This window comes from Panulirus ornatus, chromosome 23 (genome assembly GCF_036320965.1).
Source record: "Panulirus ornatus isolate Po-2019 chromosome 23, ASM3632096v1, whole genome shotgun sequence".
NCBI lineage: Eukaryota > Metazoa > Arthropoda > Malacostraca > Decapoda > Palinuridae > Panulirus > Panulirus ornatus.
This window is the reverse complement of record NC_092246.1, coordinates 7,413,884-7,432,767: the sequence shown is the minus strand read 5'-3', so window position 1 is coordinate 7,432,767 and position 18,884 is coordinate 7,413,884. Positions and strand designations below refer to the sequence as shown.

Genomic DNA, 18,884 nt, shown 5'->3' with positions numbered 1-18,884 from the left:
TTTTCCCCTCTTTCCCACACGGGGGGGGGGGGGGGAAAACATGCCTTAAAATCCTCGATAAAAACTTTTCACTGCTTCTAACAACTTCCTCCCACACCAAATATTTTTTAATACCTTCCACAGAGCATCTCTATCAACTTATCATATGCCTTCTCCAGATCCAAAAAATGCAAAATACAAATCCACCTGTTTTTCTAAGTATTTCTCACATACATTCTTCAAAGCAAACACCTGAACTACACATCCTCTACCACTTCTGAAACCACACTGCTCTTCCCCAATCTGATGCTCTGTACATGCCTTCACCCTCTCAATCAATACCTTCCCATACAATTTCCTAGGAATGCTCAACAAACCTATACCTCTGTAATTTGAACACTCACCTTTATCCTCTTTGCCTTTGCACAATGGCACTATGCAAGCATTCCGCCAATCCTCAGGCACTTCACCATGAACCATACATACAATGAATATCCTTACCAACCAGTCAACAACACAGTCACCCCCTTTTTTAATATATTCCACTGCAATACCATCCAAAATCATCGCCTTGCCAGCTTTCATCCGCAAAGCTTTCACTACCTCTTCTGTTTATCAAATCATTCTCCCTGACCCTCTCACTTCGCACACCACCTCGAACTAAAAACCCTATATCTGCCACTCTATCATCAAACACATTCAACAAACCTTCAAAATACTCACTCCATCTCATTCTCACTTCACCACTACTTGTTATTACCTCCCCATTAGCCCCCTTCACCGATGTTCCCATTTGTTCTCTTGTCTTACGCATGTTATTTACCTCCTTCCAAAACATCTTTATAGTCTCCCTAAAATCTAATAATACTCACTCACCCCAACTCTCATTTGTCCTTTTTCACCTCTTACACCTTTCCCTTGACCTCTTGCCTCATTCTTTTATACATCTCTCAGTCATTTGCACTACTTCCCTGCAAGAATCATCCAAACGCCTCTCTCTTCTCTTTCACTAACAATCTTACTTCTTCATCCCACCACTCACTACCCTTTCTAATCTGCCCACCTTCCACCTTTCTCATGCCAAAAGCATCTTTTGCACAATCCATCACTGCTTCCTCAAATACATCCCATTCCTCACCCACTCCCCCTACGTCATCTGCTCTCGCCTTTTTCCATTCTGCACTCAATATCTCCTGGTACTTCCTTACACAAGTCTCCTTTTCAAGCTCACTTACTCTCACCACTCTCTTCACCCCAACATTCTCTCTTCTTTTCTGAAAACCTCTACAAATCTTCACCTTTGCCTCAAGATAATGATCAGACATCCCTCCAGTTGCCCCTCTCGGCACATTTATATAAAAAAGTCTCTCTTTCACGCGCCTATCAATTAACACGTAATCCAATAATGCTCTCTGGCCATCCCTTCTACTTACATTTGTATACTTATGTACATCTCTCTTTTTAAAGCAGGTATTCCGGATCACCAGTCCTTTTTCACCACACAAATCTACAAGCTCCTCACCATTTCCATTTGCAACACTGAACACCCATTGCACACCAACTATACCCTTAACTGCCACATTACTCACCTTTGCATTCAAATCACCCACCACTATAACCTAGTCTCGTGCATCAAAGCTGCTAACACACTCACTCAGCTGCTCCCAAAACACATGCCTCTCATGATCTTTCCTCTCATGACCAGGTGCATATGCACCAATAATCACCCATCTCTCTCTATCCACTTTCAGTTTTAACCATATCAATCTAGAGTTCACTTTCTTACACTCTATCACATACTCCCACAACTCCTGCTTCAGGAGTAAAGCTACCCCTTCCTTTACTCATCCTCTTACCAACTCCTGACTCTACTCCCAAGACATTCCCAAACCACTCTTCCCCTTTACCCTTTAGCTTCGTTTCACTCAGAGCCAAAACATCCAGGTTCCTTTATGGAAACATGCTACCTATCTCTCCTTTTTTTCTCATCTTGGTTACATCCACACACATTTAAACACCCTAGTCTGAGCCTTCTAGGAGGATGAGCACTTCCGCATGACTACTTCTGTTTCCCCTTTTAGAAAGTTAAAGTACAAGGAATGCATGTGAGAAATACTTAGAAAAACAGACAAATTTTATGTAGCATTTATGGATCTGGAGAAGGCATATGATAGGGTGGATAGAGATGCTTCGTGGAAGGTTATAAGAGTATATGGCGCGAGAGGTAAGTTACTAGAAGCAGTGTGTGGCAAGCTTGCAACGGAAATGGATGAAGGCAGCAAGTATGGCTATGTTTATGTGCATATTTGTATATGTCTGAGTGTGTACATGTATGTATACATTGAAATATATATGTATGTACATATGCGTGTGTGGATGTTTATGTGTATACATGTGTATGTGGGTGGGTGGGGCTATTCTTCATCTGTTTCCTTGCACTACCTCACTAACGCAGGAGACAGCGGTTATGTATAATACATTTTTTTTTTTTTTTTTTTTATACTTTGTCGCTGTCTCCCGCGTTTGCGAGGTAGCGCAAGGAAACAGACGAAAGAAATGGCCCAACCCTCCCCATACACATGTACATACACACGTCCACACACGCAAATATACATACCTACACAGCTTTCCATGGTTTACCCCGGACGCTTCACATGCCTTGATTCAATCCACTGACAGCACGTCAACCCCTGTATACCACATCGCTCCAATTCACTCTATTCCTTGCTCTCCTTTCACCCTCCTGCATGTTCAGGCCCCGATCACACAAAATCCTCTTCACTCCATCTTTCCACCTCCAATTTGGTCTCCCTCTTCTCCTCGTTCCCTCCACCTCCGACACATATATCCTCTTGGTCAATCTTTCCTCACTCATTCTCTCCATGTGCCCAAACCATTTCAAAACACCCTCTTCTGCTCTCTCAACCACGCTCTTTTTATTTCCACACATCTCTCTCACCCTTACGTTACTTACTCGATCAAACCACCTCACACCACACATTGTCCTCAAACATCTCATTTCCAGCACATCCATCCTCCTGCGCACAACTCTATCCATAGCCCACGCCTCGCAACCATACAACATTGTTGGAACCACTATTCCTTCAAACATACCCATTTTTGCTTTCCGGGATAATGTTCTCGACTTCCACACATTTTTCAAGGCTCCCAAAATTTTCGCCCCCTCCCCCACCCTATGATCCACTTCCGCTTCCATGGTTCCATCCGCTGATAGATCCACTCCCAGATATCTAAAACACTTCACTTCCTCCAGTTTTTCTCCATTCAAACTCACCTCCCAATTGACTTGACCCTCAACCCTACTGTACCTAATAACCTTGCTCTTATTCACATTTACTCTTAACTTTCTTCTTCCACACACTTTACCAAACTCCGTCACCAGCTTCTGCAGTTTCTCACATGAATCCGCCACCAGCGCTGTATCATCAGCGAACAACAACTGACTCACTTCCCAAGCTCTCTCATCCCCAACAGACTTCATACTTGCCCCTCTTTCCAAGACTCTTGCATTTACCTCCCTAACAACCCCATCCATAAACAAATTAAACAACCATGGAGACATCACACACCCCTGCCGCAAACCTACATTCACTGAGAACCAATCACTTTCCTCTCTTCCTACACGTACACATGCCTTACATCCTCGATAAAAACTTTTCACTGCTTCTAACAACTTGCCTCCCACACCATATATTCTTAATACCTTCCACAGAGCATCTCTATCAACTCTATCATATGCCTTCTCCAGATCCATAAATGCTACATACAAATCCATTTGCTTTTCTAAGTATTTCTCACATACATTCTTCAAAGCAAACACCTGATCCACACATCCTCTCCCACTTCTGAAACCACACTGCTCTTCCCCAATCTGATGCTCTGTACATGCCTTCACCCTCTCAATCAATACCCTCCCATATAATTTACCAGGAATACTCAACAAACTTATACCTCTGTAATTTGAGCACTCACTCTTATCCCCTTTGCCTTTGTACAATGGCACTATGCACGCATTCCGCCAATCCTCAGGCACCTCACCATGAGTCAAACATACATTAAATAACCTTACCAACCAGTCAACAATACAGTCACCCCCTTTTTTAATAAATTCCACTGCAATACCATCCAAACCTGCTGCCTTGCCGGCTTTCATCTTCCGCAAAGCTTTTACTACCTCTTCTCTGTTTACCAAATCATTTTCCCTAACCCTCTCACTTTGCACACCACCTCGACCCAAACACCCTATATCTGCCACTCTGTCATCAGACACATTCAACAGACCTTCAAAATACTCATTCCATCTCCTTCTCACATCACCACTGTGATAATGGCCAAATATGATCATTTGTTAAACTGTGATAATGGCCAAATATGATCATCTGTTAAGCAATAAATGTTCTTTTAAAGTCATGCAACAAACAGTGGTTTCAGAAGTGGCAGAGAATGTGTGGATCAGGTATTTGCTTTCAAGAATAAGGATAAAAAATAATCAAAGAAACAGATGAATATGTATGTGGCATTGATAGATCTGGAGAAAGCATACAATAGGGCTGATGGAGATGCTTAGTGGAAGGTCTTAAGAGTATACAGTATAGGAAGAGAGCTGCTACAAGCAGTGAGAAGTATATTGGGGTCAGTATAATTGGGTCAAAGTGCTGTCAATGGACTAAACCAGGGAATGGGAAGCTTGCTTGCCTCTAATACAATCCTGGTGTTACCCAGCCCCAGAAAACAGCATTGCTAACCCCTGCTTCTCCAAGGTAGCACCAGAAAAACAGACAAAAAAGGCCACATTCGTTCACACTCAATCTCTGGTTGTCATGTGTAATGCACTGAAACCACAGCTCCCTATCCACATCCAGGCCCCACCGACCTTTCCATGGTTTACCCCATTTTTCACATGCCCTTGTTCAGTCCAATGACAGCACGTCAACCCGAGATAATGTTCTCTCCTTCCACACATTCTTCATCACTCCCAGACTGTACCAGCCATGTGAAGCATCTTGGATAAACCAAAGAAAGTTCTGTGCGGCCTGGTTATGGACAGGGAGCTGTGTTCTTGGTGCATTACACAAGACAGCTCGAGAATAGATGTGGGCACATATGGTCTTTCTTTGTCTGTTCATAACTGTACCTTGCTATGGGGAAACGAAGATTAAGCATGAAAAAAATATATGTATATACCTTTGGTGTCTTCTCATCACTGTCAACCACCTCTTGGACTCGTCTGCCACGATTTTCCCCATGCATCTCTGTGCGGAGATCGCTGTGTGGATCAACTCTTGATTCCACACCTCGGTGATCACCTCTTAGATCACCCCGTGGACGGCTCCTGGAGTCTGCATGTTGCTGCTCAAGTACCACAGTCCCCAACCTAATAAAGATTGCATATCAATTTTCAAAATGGAATTTTAAAGGTTTCAATTTCTAGTGATCAGTAAAGAAAGTAGTTAAAAAAGTATTACAATTCTACTCAAAATCATGCACAACTCATGTATATCCATGAATGCATCTCATTCTAACTTATGAAATCCAAATCAAGTTGCCTATCTTTCTTATTTTATATCTATTATTTATTATATTTTGTCGCTGTCTCCCGCGTTAGCAAGGTAGCGCAAGGAAACAGACGAAAAAATGGCCCAACCCACCCACAAACACATGTATACACATACACATTCACACACAGCACATATACGTACATACCTATAAACCTCAACGTATACATACATATATATATATATATATATATATATATATATATATATATATATATATATATATATAATATATATATATATATATATATATATATATATATATATATATATATATATATATATATATATATATATACACACACACACACACACAGACATATACATATATACACATGTACATAATCCATACTGTCTGCCCTTATTCATTCCCGTCGCCACCCCGCCACACATGAAATGACAACCCCCTTCCCCCGCATGTGCGCAAGGTAGCACTAGGAAAAGACAACAAAGGCCACATTCGTTCACACTCAGTCTCTACCTGCCATGTACAATGCACCGAAATCACAGCCCCCTTTCCACATCCAGGCCCCACAAAACTTTCCATGGTTTACCCCAGACGCTTCACATACCCTGGTTCAATCCAGTGACAGCACGTCGATCCCGGTATATCACATCGTTCCAATTCACTCTATTCCTTGCACGCCTTTCACCTTCCTGCATGTTCAGGCTCCGATCACTCAAAATCTTTTTCACTCCATCTTTCCACCTCCAATTTGGTCTCCTCGTTCCCTCCACCTCTGACACATATATCCTCTTTGTCAATCTTACACATATATCCTCTTGGTTAATCTTTTCTTACTCATTCTCTCCATGTGCCCAAACCATTTCAAAACACCCTCTTCTGCTCTCTCAACCACACTCTTTTTATTACCACTCATCCCTCTTACCCTTTCATTACCTACTCGATCAAACCACCTCACACCACATATTGTCCTCAAACATCTCATTTCCAGCACATCCACCCTCCTCAGCACAACTCTATCTATAGCCCACGCCTCGCAACCATATAACATTGTTGGAACCACTATTCCTTCAAACACACCCATTTTTGCTTTCCAAGATGACCTTCTCGACTTCCACACATTTTTGAACACTCCCACAACTTTTGCCCCCTCCCCCACCCTATGATTCACTTCCGTTTCCATGGTTCCATTTGCTGCCAAATCCACTCCCAGATATCTAAAACACTTCACTTCCTCCAGCTTTTCTCCATTCAAACTTACCTCCCAATTGACTTGTCCCTCAATCCTACTGTACCAAATAACCTTGCTCTTATTCACATTTACTCTCAGCTTTCTTCTTTCACACACTTTATCAAACTCAGTCACCAGCTTCCGTAGTTTCTCAACCAAATTAGCCACCAGCGCTGTATCATCAGCAAACAACAACTGACTCATTTCCCAAGCTCTCTCATCCACAACAGACTGCATACTTGCCCCTCTTTCCAAAACTCTTGCATTCACCTCCCTAACAACCCCATCCATAAACAAATCAAACAACTATGGAGACATCACGCACCCCTGCTTCAAACCAACATTCAGAGAACCAATCACTTTCCTCTCTTCCTACACGTACACATGCCTTACATCCACGATAAAAACTTTTCACTGCTTCTAACAACTTACCTCCCACACCATATATTCTTAATACCTTCCACAGAGCATCTCTATCAACTCTATCATATGCCTTCTCCAGATCCATAAATGCTACATACAAATCCATTTGCTTTTCTAAGTATTTCTCACATACATTCTTCAAAGCAAACACCTGATCCACACATCCTCTACCATTTCTGAAACCACACTGCTCTTCCCCAACCTGATGCTCTGTACATGCCTCCACCCTCTCAATCAATACCCTCCCATATAATTCACCAGGAATACTCAACAAACTTATACCTCTGTAATTTGAGCACTCACTCTTATCCCCTTTGCCTTTGTACAATGACACAATGCAAGCATTCCACCAGTCCTCAGGCACCTCACCATGAGTCATACATACATTAAATATCCTTACCAACCAGACAACAATACAGTCACCTCCTTTTTTAATAAATTCCACTGCAATACCATCCAAACCCGCTGCCTTGCCGGCTTTCATCTTCCGCAAAGCTTTTACTACCTCTTCTCTGTTTACCAAATCATTCTCCCTAACCCTCTCACTTTGCACACCACCACCTCGACCAAAACACCCTATATCTGCCACTCTATCATCAAGCACATTCAACAAACCTTCAAAATACTCACTTCATCACCACTACTTGTTATTACCTCCCCATTAGCCCCCTTCACTGATGTTCCCATTTGTTCTCTTGTCTTACGCACTTTATTTACCCCCTTCCAAAACATCTTTTTACTCTCCCTAAAATTTAATGGTACTCTCTCACCCCAACTCTCATTTGCCCTCTTTTTTGCCTCTAGCACCTTTCTCTTGACCTCCTACCTCTTTCTTTTATACATCTCCCACTCATTTGCATTATTTCCCCGTAAAAATTGTCCAAATGCCTCTCTCTTCTCTTTCACTAACAATCTTACTTCTTCATCCCACCACTCATTACCCTTTCTAATCTGCCCACCTCCCACACTTCTCATACCACAGGCATCTTTTGCACAAGCCATCACTGCTTCCCTAAATACATCCCATTCCTCCCTCACTCCCCTTACGTCCTTTGTTCTCACCTTTTTCCTTTCTGTACTCAGTCTCTCCTGATACTTCCTCACACAAGTCTCCTTCCCAAGCTCACTTACTCTCACCATGCTCTTCACCCCAACATTCTCTCTTCTTTTCTGAAAACCTCTACATATCTTCACCTTCGCCTCCACAAGATAATGATCAGACATCCCTCCAGTTGCACCTCTCAGCACATTTACATCCAAAAGTCTCTCTTTCACATGCCAATCAATTAACACGTAATCCACTAACGCTCTCTGGCCATCTCTCCTACCTACATACGTATACTTATGTATATCTCTCTTTTTAAACCAGGTATTCCCAATCACCAGTCCTTTTTCATCATATAAATCTACAAGCTCTTCACCATTTCCATTTACAACAATGAACACCTCATATGAAGGTTTGTTGAATGTGTTAGATGAGAGTGGCAGATAAAGGGTGTTTTGGTCGAGGTGGTGTGCAAAGTGAGAGGGTCAGGGAGAACAGTTTGGTAAACAGAGAAGAGGTAGTGAAAGCTTTGCAAAAGATGAAAGCCAGCAAAGCAGCGGGTTTAGATGGTATTGCTGTGGAATTTATTTAAAAAGTGGGTGACTGTGTTGTTGAATGGTTGGTGAGGATATTCAATGTATGTATGGCTCATGGTGAAGTACCTGAGGATTGACCGAATGCATGCATAGTGCCATTGTACTAAGGCAAAGGGGGATAAAGGTGAGTGTTTATATTACAGAGGTATAAGTTTGTTGAGTATTCCTGGGAAATTATATGGGAGGGTATTGATTGAGAGGGTGAAGGCATGTACAGAGCATTAGATTGGGGAAGAGCAGTGTGGTTTCAAAAGTGGTAGAGGATGTGTGGATCAGGTGTTTGCTTTGAAGAATGTATGTGAGAAATAGAAAAACAAACCGATCTGTATGTAGCATTTATGGATCTGGAGAAGGCATATGATAAGAGTTGATAGAGATGCTCTGTGGAAGGTATTAAGAGTATATGGTGTGGGAGTCAAGTTGCTAGAAGCAGTGAAGAGTTTTTATCAAGGATGTAAGGAATGTGTACGAGTAGGAAGAGAGGGAAGTGATTGGTTCCAAGTGAATGCCGGTTTGCGGCAGGGGTGACTATGTTGTATACCGGATTCGACATGCTGTCAATGGATTGAACCAGGGCATGTGAAGTGTCTGGGGTAAACCACGGAAAGTTTTGTGGGGCCTAGATGTGAAAAGGGAGCTGTGGTTTCAGTGCATTACCGATGACAGCTAGAGACTGAGTGTGAACAAATGTGGCCTTCACCGTCTTTTCCTAGTGCTATCTCACGCACGTGCAGGGAGTGTCATTTCATGTGTGGCAGGATGGCGGTGGGAAGGTATGAAGGCAGCATGTATGAGTATGTGCATGTGTATGTATGTATATGTCTGTGTATGTATATGTATGTATATGTTGAAATGTATAGGTATGTATATGTTGAAATGTATAGGTATGTATATGTGCGTGTGTGGGCGTTTATGTATATACATGTGTATGTGGGTGGGTTGGGCCATTCTTTCATCTGTTTCCTTGCTCTACCTCACAGGAGACAGGGACAAAGTATAATAATATGATAAGAAATATACAAATGCAGACATATACATATATAAACATGTACAAATTCATACTTGCTTCCCTTCATCCATTTCTGTCACTTCTCTGCCCAACAGGAAAACAATATCGATATCCCGTTTCAACAGGGTAGTGCCAGGAAAACAGACAAAAAAAGGCCACATTCGTTCATACTCAGTCTCTAGCTGTCATGTGTAATGCACCAAAACCACAGCTCCCTATCCACATCCAGGCTCCAGGGTTTTCCCAAGACGCTTCACATGCCCTGGTTCCACCCACTGACAGAACGTCGACCCCAGTATACCACGTCGTTCCAATTCACTTTATTCCTTGCACACCTCTCATTCTCCTGTACATTCAGGCACTGATCGATCAGTCTTTTTCACTCCATCCTTCCACCTCCAATTTGGTCTCCCACTTCTTGTTCCCTTCACCTGAAACATATATCCTTTTTGTCAATCTTTCCACACTCATTCTCTCCATATGTCCAAAACATTTCAACACATCCTCTTCTGTTCTCTCAATCACACTCTTTTCATTTCCACACATCTCTCCTACCCTTTCATTACCTATCCAATCAAACCAATATTGTTCTCAAATTTCATTTCCAACACATCCACCCTCCTTCGTACAACCCTATCTATAGGAGATGTGCGTGGCATGAATATCAATGGGCCTGAAGAAAGCATATGATAAGGCTGATAGAGGTGCCTTGCAGGTCTTATGAATAAGTGGGTCTTACAAATGTGGGAGGAAAGATGCTACAAGAAGTGAGAAGTCTTTATCAAGGCAGTAGAGAGTGTTTACGAATAAGGAGGAGAGTGTGTGGTAAGTTTTATCAAGACTGTAAAGTGTGTGTAAAAGGAGGAAGAGAAGAGAGTGAGTGCTTCCAAGTGAAAGCTGGTCTGCAGCAGGGGTGTGTCATGTTACCATGGCTGTTTAATTTTTTTATGGATGAGATGGTGAGGGAGGTAAATGCAAGTCTCAGAGAAAGAGACAAATATGCAGTCTGTATGGGGTGAGGGGACCTGGGAATTGAGTCAGCTGTTATTTGCCAGTGAAAAAGCGCTAGTAGCAAATTCAAGTGAGAAACTACAGACTTTGGTAAATGAGTTTGGGTAAGTGGATGGAGGAGGAAGTTGAGAGTAACTGTGAATAAAATCAAGATTTTACATTTAGCAGGGCAGAGGGACAGGTTAGCTGGGGTATGAGTCTGGATGGAAAAATTAAATAAACATATATTGTACATCAAAAATCATGTGGAGAAAGAGGAAGGAGTAGGTCTTAGGAATGGCCACAGATACAAGATGAATTTAGGACACAGGCTGAAATAAACCTATACTAAACAAAATTCACCTGAACCATCTCTATCCAATCAAGTTTGCTTCATCCATCATTACAACTGACACGTAATACTGGAAAAAACTTACCTAGCAAAGACCCCCCCTGGGGGTCTTCGCTTAGTTGGAGGTTCATCATCCCGTCCACCTGAAGAAAGCCGTATTCTACGTAGATCTGCGCGTTGACTGAAAGAGATTTGTAAAATTGGATGAGAAAAATCTAGACTGTTTATTTATCTATAATTGACCATACTAAACTAAAATTATTTTCAGACATCTTATAATCAACAAGGAAATCATGTACCCAGTGCTTTCATCTGATGCATAACTCCTATTCAATTTTCAGAGCAAATCTAATAAACAATTAGCCAAAAATCACATCTGCAGCAGCTATATGTCAAAGAGTACATGTGAAGACTTACGTTTTATTACAAAAATTGGGATAAGCATCTGAACAATCTTATAGGAACAAAAAGTACAGAGGCAATGCTCTACTCATGATAACCAGTGCTGGGAAGAAAAAAAGATGTTATTTGTTACAGTTTTTCTTGAGTAAAAAATTAAGGCGACTAAACAAAGTCAAATATACCAACTATATCTACTTATACTGAGCCTACAAACCAAAAGTACATGCCAAAACAAGTTCTGAAGGTTTAACACTGTATGTGACAAAATACGTTTGATTAATACATGGCTGTGTTTTCTTCAATTAATTCAATTACGAGAAACCTTATTCTCTTACTTATCAATAAGTTGCAAACTGTTCTAATACATAACAAATAAAATTATCAATTCAGAAATTTCCAACAGGTAGTACCCATAGTTGGAAGCCAGCCAAAAACCAGGGAGTTTACATCACTGATACTACCCGCCTGGATATCAGGAGGGTTCATGATGGCTGTGAAGTGAACCAGCACTCCAGTAGTCGTCAAGTTGCACTCCTCTGACCTAGGTAGCAGCATTTCTTTCTGCCTTACCATATGTGTACTGCTGGCATTCTATTCTCACATAACAGAGACAACACCTAACTCATGCAACTCATTCTTTGTAACTATATTTTCCTGTGGTAAGCACTATGTGCTAGCCCTGCCTTCTGGCAAAATGGTAAGAGCAACAGACAGAAGTATTAGGTAGGAACATTAGACAGGAGCACTAGGTGGAAACATTTGGTGGAAGCCATAGGTAAGAACATCAGGTGGGAGCATTAAGTAGAAGTAATAGGTTGGAACAAAAGGTAGAAGTTGATAGGAACATTAAGTAGTAGCCTCTGAAAACAAAGCCAGTGGCCTGTAAAAGACGAGACACTAAAGGATAAGCAGCAGCACTTGGGTTCACCAGTTATGGAGATTCTTTTGCCATGGCCACCCCCATGAGGGAGTTTCTGAAGGGAATGGGCACCAGAGGTATAAAAAGAAGATATTACCCTCAAACTTTAATTCAGTTTCATGAAATTTGAAAAGAAAAACAGAAATAAATCCTTTTACTAAGTGATGATGAAGTATGGTACCTAATAAACTGCATTTCATTATCATTGTGAACTTGGACAGAGTTTTTACAAACAATGAAAAGGTGATCTATGAGCAAGGTTATACATTTGCAAGTAACTGTAAATGTGACCTGTGCTTTCTCCGCAATGCTTCCCAAGTGCCCAGCTAACTCCCCTCCAGGGCCCTCAACCGATGTGGTTGCAACTCCTTCCTGCAGAGGAGTAAAGCAGTGAAAGATTATTATATTGACAATAAAGCAATATTTGAAAATTGTCAATTGCCTTGAGAAGGGCACCCATGTCAAAGTGTTATGATCTGAGTACGGTGCTTACCTTAGGACTGCATGACCTTCGTACCTCTAAGGAGAAGATTAAGAGTTACATGAGCAATATCTGCGATGACGGAAGCATGTGTAAGGACATACGGAAGACTTATATGACTGACCTACATTAGGTCCTATGTCATTTTTTGATTCAGTGGTTTATGGAAAGGAGCTTTGATTTACCCAAAAACAATGATTTGAGTAGTGTGTTGTAAACTGCATTTAAATTTCCACAGTGATAATGTGAACATTTTAGTGCCATCATTTAGCCCCTGTTAGCTGGATGATCTGCAATTCTGAAGTAACAACAGGGGGAAAAAATAGATTTTTCAGCAATGACCTTGGGATAGAAAAAAAAGCCAAATTAACCAATGAAAGTTATTACAGAGGAGAAATCAGTACATTACTCAATGAAGTAAAAATAAATAAATATCCAGGGCTTGATGAGATACACCTAAGATTTCCAAATGAAGCAGCAGGTTCCATAGCAGTCCATCAGCAGATTTGTTTAAGTAATCAGTGAGAAATGGGAAAATAGCAGATGACTGTAAAAAAAACAATCATATGCTTGATATACAAGAAATGCAATCAATGTCAAACAGGAAACTATTGCCCCATGAAAGTGAATTCAATGGTTGTAAAAATAATTGTAAAAATCCTTGTAACCCACATAAGTGAACACATAATCAAGTACATGAACGAATATGATCTATCTTCCAAAGAGCAATTCAGATCACTAACAGGGAGACCTATTACCCATCAGTTTCTAAATGAGTTAGCATTATAAAACTCTTGATAAGGGTATGTCTATAGACATTTATCTCAAAAAAAAAAAATTACAAGGCACATCAATGGCTCCTAACTGCATATGGAATACATCATGCATTAAAAAGGATTACAGGACTTCTAACAGGTGAGTAAGATAACAAGTATGCAAGGTCAAGGTAAATTCTAATTAGCATGAAGTAACTTTAAGTATCGCACTGGGTTCAGATCTGGGACCCCTACTCTTGTTATTTATTCCTTTGACCTCCAAAGGCAAATTAACACTAATATAAACTTTTTTCCTGATGTTATCATATTTTATCAACTTATCAGCCATGAATATAGCCACAGACTGCAAGTGGATGTCAAAAAAAAGAAACAAGAGTGTTAAGTGGCACTTAGAATTCATCCAGAAAATACAAGCTATCCCCTATCCCTGGGGATAGGGGAAAAGGAAAATACTTCACCACATATTCCCTGCGTGTCGTAGAAAGCGGCTAAAAGGGTAGGGAGCAGGGGGCTGGGAATCCTCCTCTCGTTTTTAATTTTCCAAAAGAAGGAACAGAGAAGGGGGCCAAGTGAGGATATTCCCTCAAAGGCTCAGTCCCCTGTTCTTAACGCTACCTCGCTAAAGCGAGAAATGGCAAACAGTATAAGAGAGAGAGAGAGAGAGAGAGAGAGAGAGAGAGCATGCTGGAAGAAGAGAGGGAATGGATGTATGAAATCTAATGGAAAGATGGGGCAATAACACCAAAAAAGATATGGAATTTATCAGTTTTAAGTTAAAACGGGATTGAATCCTGGAAAAAAAAAGCCAATTCAATGATGGGCACAATAAGAACATCTCAATTCCTTGATAGAGATCCCTTCCTCCCCCTAAACACATCAATGGTAAGATCATATTTACATTTGAAAGTGCAGTCTGAAGTCTTTATATCAAACAACTCCTTCACAACAAAGACTGTCCATAAAGCCGCTTCAAAACTCCTAAGGACTGAAAGACTGAAAAAAATGAAATTGAAAGTACGGAAAAGTCTGACAAAAGATGCTGTAACAACTACAAGCATAAATTCTTTCAAAAACATATTGGGCAAAAATTGGGCAGAATTGGATATTTACTGTACAATGACTTTCATGACGATACATTCTGCAACACTAATAGAACAAAAAATCATGAAGAGTCCTGAGGTAGCTACACTGAAGGTCAATTACAAGTGACAGAGACATTCGAAAAAGGTATGTCATAAAAAGCTTCAGAGGCAGATTGGGGTCAGTTCTAACATAAAAAGAAACAACGTTGCTAGGTGAAATAAATCACCACCGACTCACCAATGCACTCCCACCAGGAATGCAAGTTCCCCTAAGAAAGCCGAAGCCAATATCACTTGTCTCTTAGTTAATCGTATCAGTATCATATGCTGTTCTTTCCTTTGATAAGAGAAAAAGGGTTTTCACTTCACTTGATTTCCATCCATTTCCTCCAAAGACCAGGTGTGAAATCACCTCATGAGGATGTCGATTATAATACAATAATATAAATGCAAATAGAAAAGTAATCAACAACCAATATACACAAAGTTGGAGTTGAATGAGCTTCTTACAATATCACGAGTATATTTCAGACTCTACACCAACTCTTGATGTATTTCAATACATTTTGATATTTTGGGATGCCTTAATTCTATGGTGCCCCGGACTTTATCAAACTACTTGAGCTTGCACTATCAACTATGTCATATAGGGTTAGAATTCCATCAATTCAAAAATTCTAACACTTGACCTATCAGAAAACAATCCAAAAATTCTAACACTTGACCTATCAGAGAAACTCTTAAGAGTTACATCAGCACAAGACGTAACAGTACCGTTCCCCTAAACCAAACCTTGAGCATCAATGTCTATGATAACCACGGCACTTTGGTCTCTAATGGGATAAAGGACTTGAGTGTTGCAAGATCATCTTAATTATTGGATGCAACTTCCTGCATGTTCCCCCAACACTCATCCATGGTCAGTTTACAACTATATAAAGAACCAAACAATACTGGTCGACAAAATCCACGGGTTCCAGCGCATCCACACAGCCCGGTGGCACTTCTCCAATTCACGGGGCATAACACTGCCATTACCTTGGATCATTATAATCCCTGCCGGTCAGCCTGCGCAAACTTTCGTCTACACCTTTCAAATCTTGCCTGGCTCTCTCTATCTCAGACTCTATGGTGGTCACCAGCGATGGACCGCTCACACCCGCCATCTTCGCATATCGACAGCATCTGATTACATACATATAACACGGTTGTGTAACAGAATTTTTCTGTTATTATATATCGAATGTTTAAATAACATCTCCTCACTGATAAATAGAATATAAAAATATATAATTTTGTTATATATCTTATATAAAATTCACAAGAATATTAAGTAATTCATATACACATTAAAACATATACGACAATATGGAAGTTGGATATTTGTCTCAAAATCCAAGCATTGAGCATGCGGCGACTCTACAATTGAAAAACACTGTTAAAAGGTACTGTTTTATTATATAATGTCTGTCGTATTTGTTACTTACATTCAAACCATTCATGAAGTTGGACAATCTACTTCGTACCATAATACAAAAACATTTCGTATTTTTGTCAATTTTCCTCTGGCCTGACCATCTGAATCCGTTATGGCCAGCAGTACCTAATGATATTCCTCCCTAAACGTTTTACTGATGTTTTCTTACAAATGATGGGACTGGCTTGCAAAGACAAATAAATCATAATATCAGAATGGTGTCCGCTAAGATAGCAGCGCAGTCCGTTCCGAAGGAGGACCTGCCAAAGTACACATTCCAATTTTAGTCAGGCACTCAAAATCTGTTTGTAACTATAAAGATGTCCTCGATTTTTTTCAGTGATGTAAGACTATGGCACATCTGATAAATCGCTAACCACTCCAGGGGGCGTTAGTAATGTAGTCAGTTACACTAGAACAAAATAAATCTTTAACTTCACATTCATTAAGACTAATTTGAAGTTTTGTATCAACACAATGACGTACTGTTGCCCTGTCATTAATCATATCCCATGAGAGAACGTAATTTGACGACCACACAACTGCTACACTCAATTGATAATCTAAATGAACCTATCTAACCCAAACTCCAATAATGTCTCTTCATTTTAGAGGACGAAACCTCAATCCGACATGATTGAGGGACATTCAGTGCTGGATTTATAAGGAAAAAAAAAGGAAAATTGCCTTAGGTCCCTCTGTCAGAGAAGGTTCTTTCTATACAAAAATGTAATAATTAAAACAGTTTATTGAGCCAGGATCTCGACTGAACTTTGGCCAACTGTTCCATCAAAGCAGGATGTTCCAAAGACGTAATCAAGGTCAAGCGAAGGTTAGGCGACCTTGTTTTACAGCCGGGAGAAAAGATTTGTCAAAACTATAGAGACATTGCTTGACCCAAGCACGGAGAAACGTTTGCTCGCTGGCGTCACGCAATGTGTTGCTCCGCTGCTGTAGCCAAACTTCGTTCACCCTGGCTGACTTCTAGGTGTATATTGGTCGTGTTGCTCTGAGTAATGAATACAAGAGATGAAAAACTGCTCTGCCTTTCGTCAGGCAGGGATGAGTCACCGCTGCCTGCAGCTATAAGAGATTTGTTTTCACAAGCAGAGGCGCTCTGCGGCTCTGGACGCGCTTCACCGCTTTCAGTAAACCTTGGCACAAACGTTCTTTCCACCTACAGGTTTCTTGAGCCGCTTCCATAAATATTTTAAATTTTTTTCTCTCGGGATCCAATAAGATGTTTGGGGGCGCCTACAGACCGTCGCTATGATAAGAAGCAACTATGTCTTTATTATAGGGTAGTCTGGATATGCAGTACACTGACTTTGTGTTGTGTCAGTTTGGTGGTTTGTCGTGTATTTTAATGTATTTTAACCAAGGGCACACCTGAAGTGCCCCAAGCTCTACCTACACCCGGCCCCTGGGGACATTAGGCTGTCATCAGTACACCTGAATTAAATGTCGAGAGTAAGTCTACGTATCTTGCTCCTGCTTGGGAACATCAATTCTGGTGACTGACTAGAGAAAATTACGTAGGAAAAGATATATACAGAAGACTGAGGCCAATATATTTCTCTTCAGTTCGATATCATCCATATCATGTGGTCAGTACCAATCATCAACATCAGTCTCACGAAACTCAGAGGTTAAAAATTGATTGATGAAATTCCAGCCGACAACTGTAACAAACACGACAATGATTGTACGACAGTTGGTTCAGAACCTAGAAAAGATGTTAACAGGTGGCAATTAGTAGTCTGTAGAAAGGGATCGGGGTCTATGTTAGCATATATCATGACTATTCCTTGTGGTAGATTCACTTAGATAAGAAGATTGTATTGATTCTATTACCAAGTGCGTCACACACACACACACACACACACCTGACCAGGACCCCGGTGTACCAGATATACTTTAGTGGCTCTACAGAAGGGGTAGAGGTGGTGACCGGGACTGTCTCCCAGTTTGACCTGTACAGTATGTTATAAACTTTATGATATTTATAATTAATTCATCAATCATTCTAACCTTCAGGTCTTTCGAAATGAAAAATATATGAATGTGTATCTTTATTTTCAGTGACTTACACCAATGACTTAAACACTGACAAAACTTATGATGATGTTTATCAATGTGTTTCACCGAACAAAATTCTCTTTATTAGTAGTACCAATCAGGTTTTATATAGAATATCGTAGATTTACTCATTCCAATATGGTGCTGGTTCATAATAAACTTACCCAAAAACAATAGCCATATTCAGTTTCACGAGACTGATTAATATCACTAACTTAACGTAGTACAATCCAAACAATTCCAAAAATGCTAAACTCTCTAAGATACAAATCAATGATATATTACTCTTGGTTTGAGCTTTTCATCTTTATCTTGGCGCGTTCATTACCTTCCCTCACCCCTACAATCTTCATGAATTCTTGGATGTGGTGATGGACGATGCTTAGAATGCCGTTGTAGACATATCTATGATTAATGTAATTTAACCCAGCCAGAGAGAGGGAGAATCACCTCACTGCTCACGAAGATGCGGTACCTGAGTAAGACCCTTGTTCGCCAAGGT

The 18,884-nt window shown here is 40.6% G+C and overlaps 1 protein-coding gene across 1 annotated transcript in view; it reads right to left on the bottom strand.

Moving 5' to 3' along the window:
• The window catches only part of LOC139756766 (uncharacterized), a 64,678-nt gene extending 48,665 nt beyond the window's left edge, over positions 1-16,013 (bottom strand). The window contains exons 1-3 of the mRNA XM_071676534.1: positions 15,865-16,013; positions 11,252-11,347; positions 5,185-5,374 (exon numbers count right to left, since the gene is read on the bottom strand). Of these exons, the coding sequence (XP_071532635.1) occupies positions 5,185-5,374; positions 11,252-11,347; positions 15,865-15,992 (414 nt within the window). The 5' untranslated portion in view covers positions 15,993-16,013. The remainder of the gene's footprint in view (positions 1-5,184; positions 5,375-11,251; positions 11,348-15,864) is intronic.
• Positions 16,014-18,884: the final 2,871 nt, after the last annotated feature.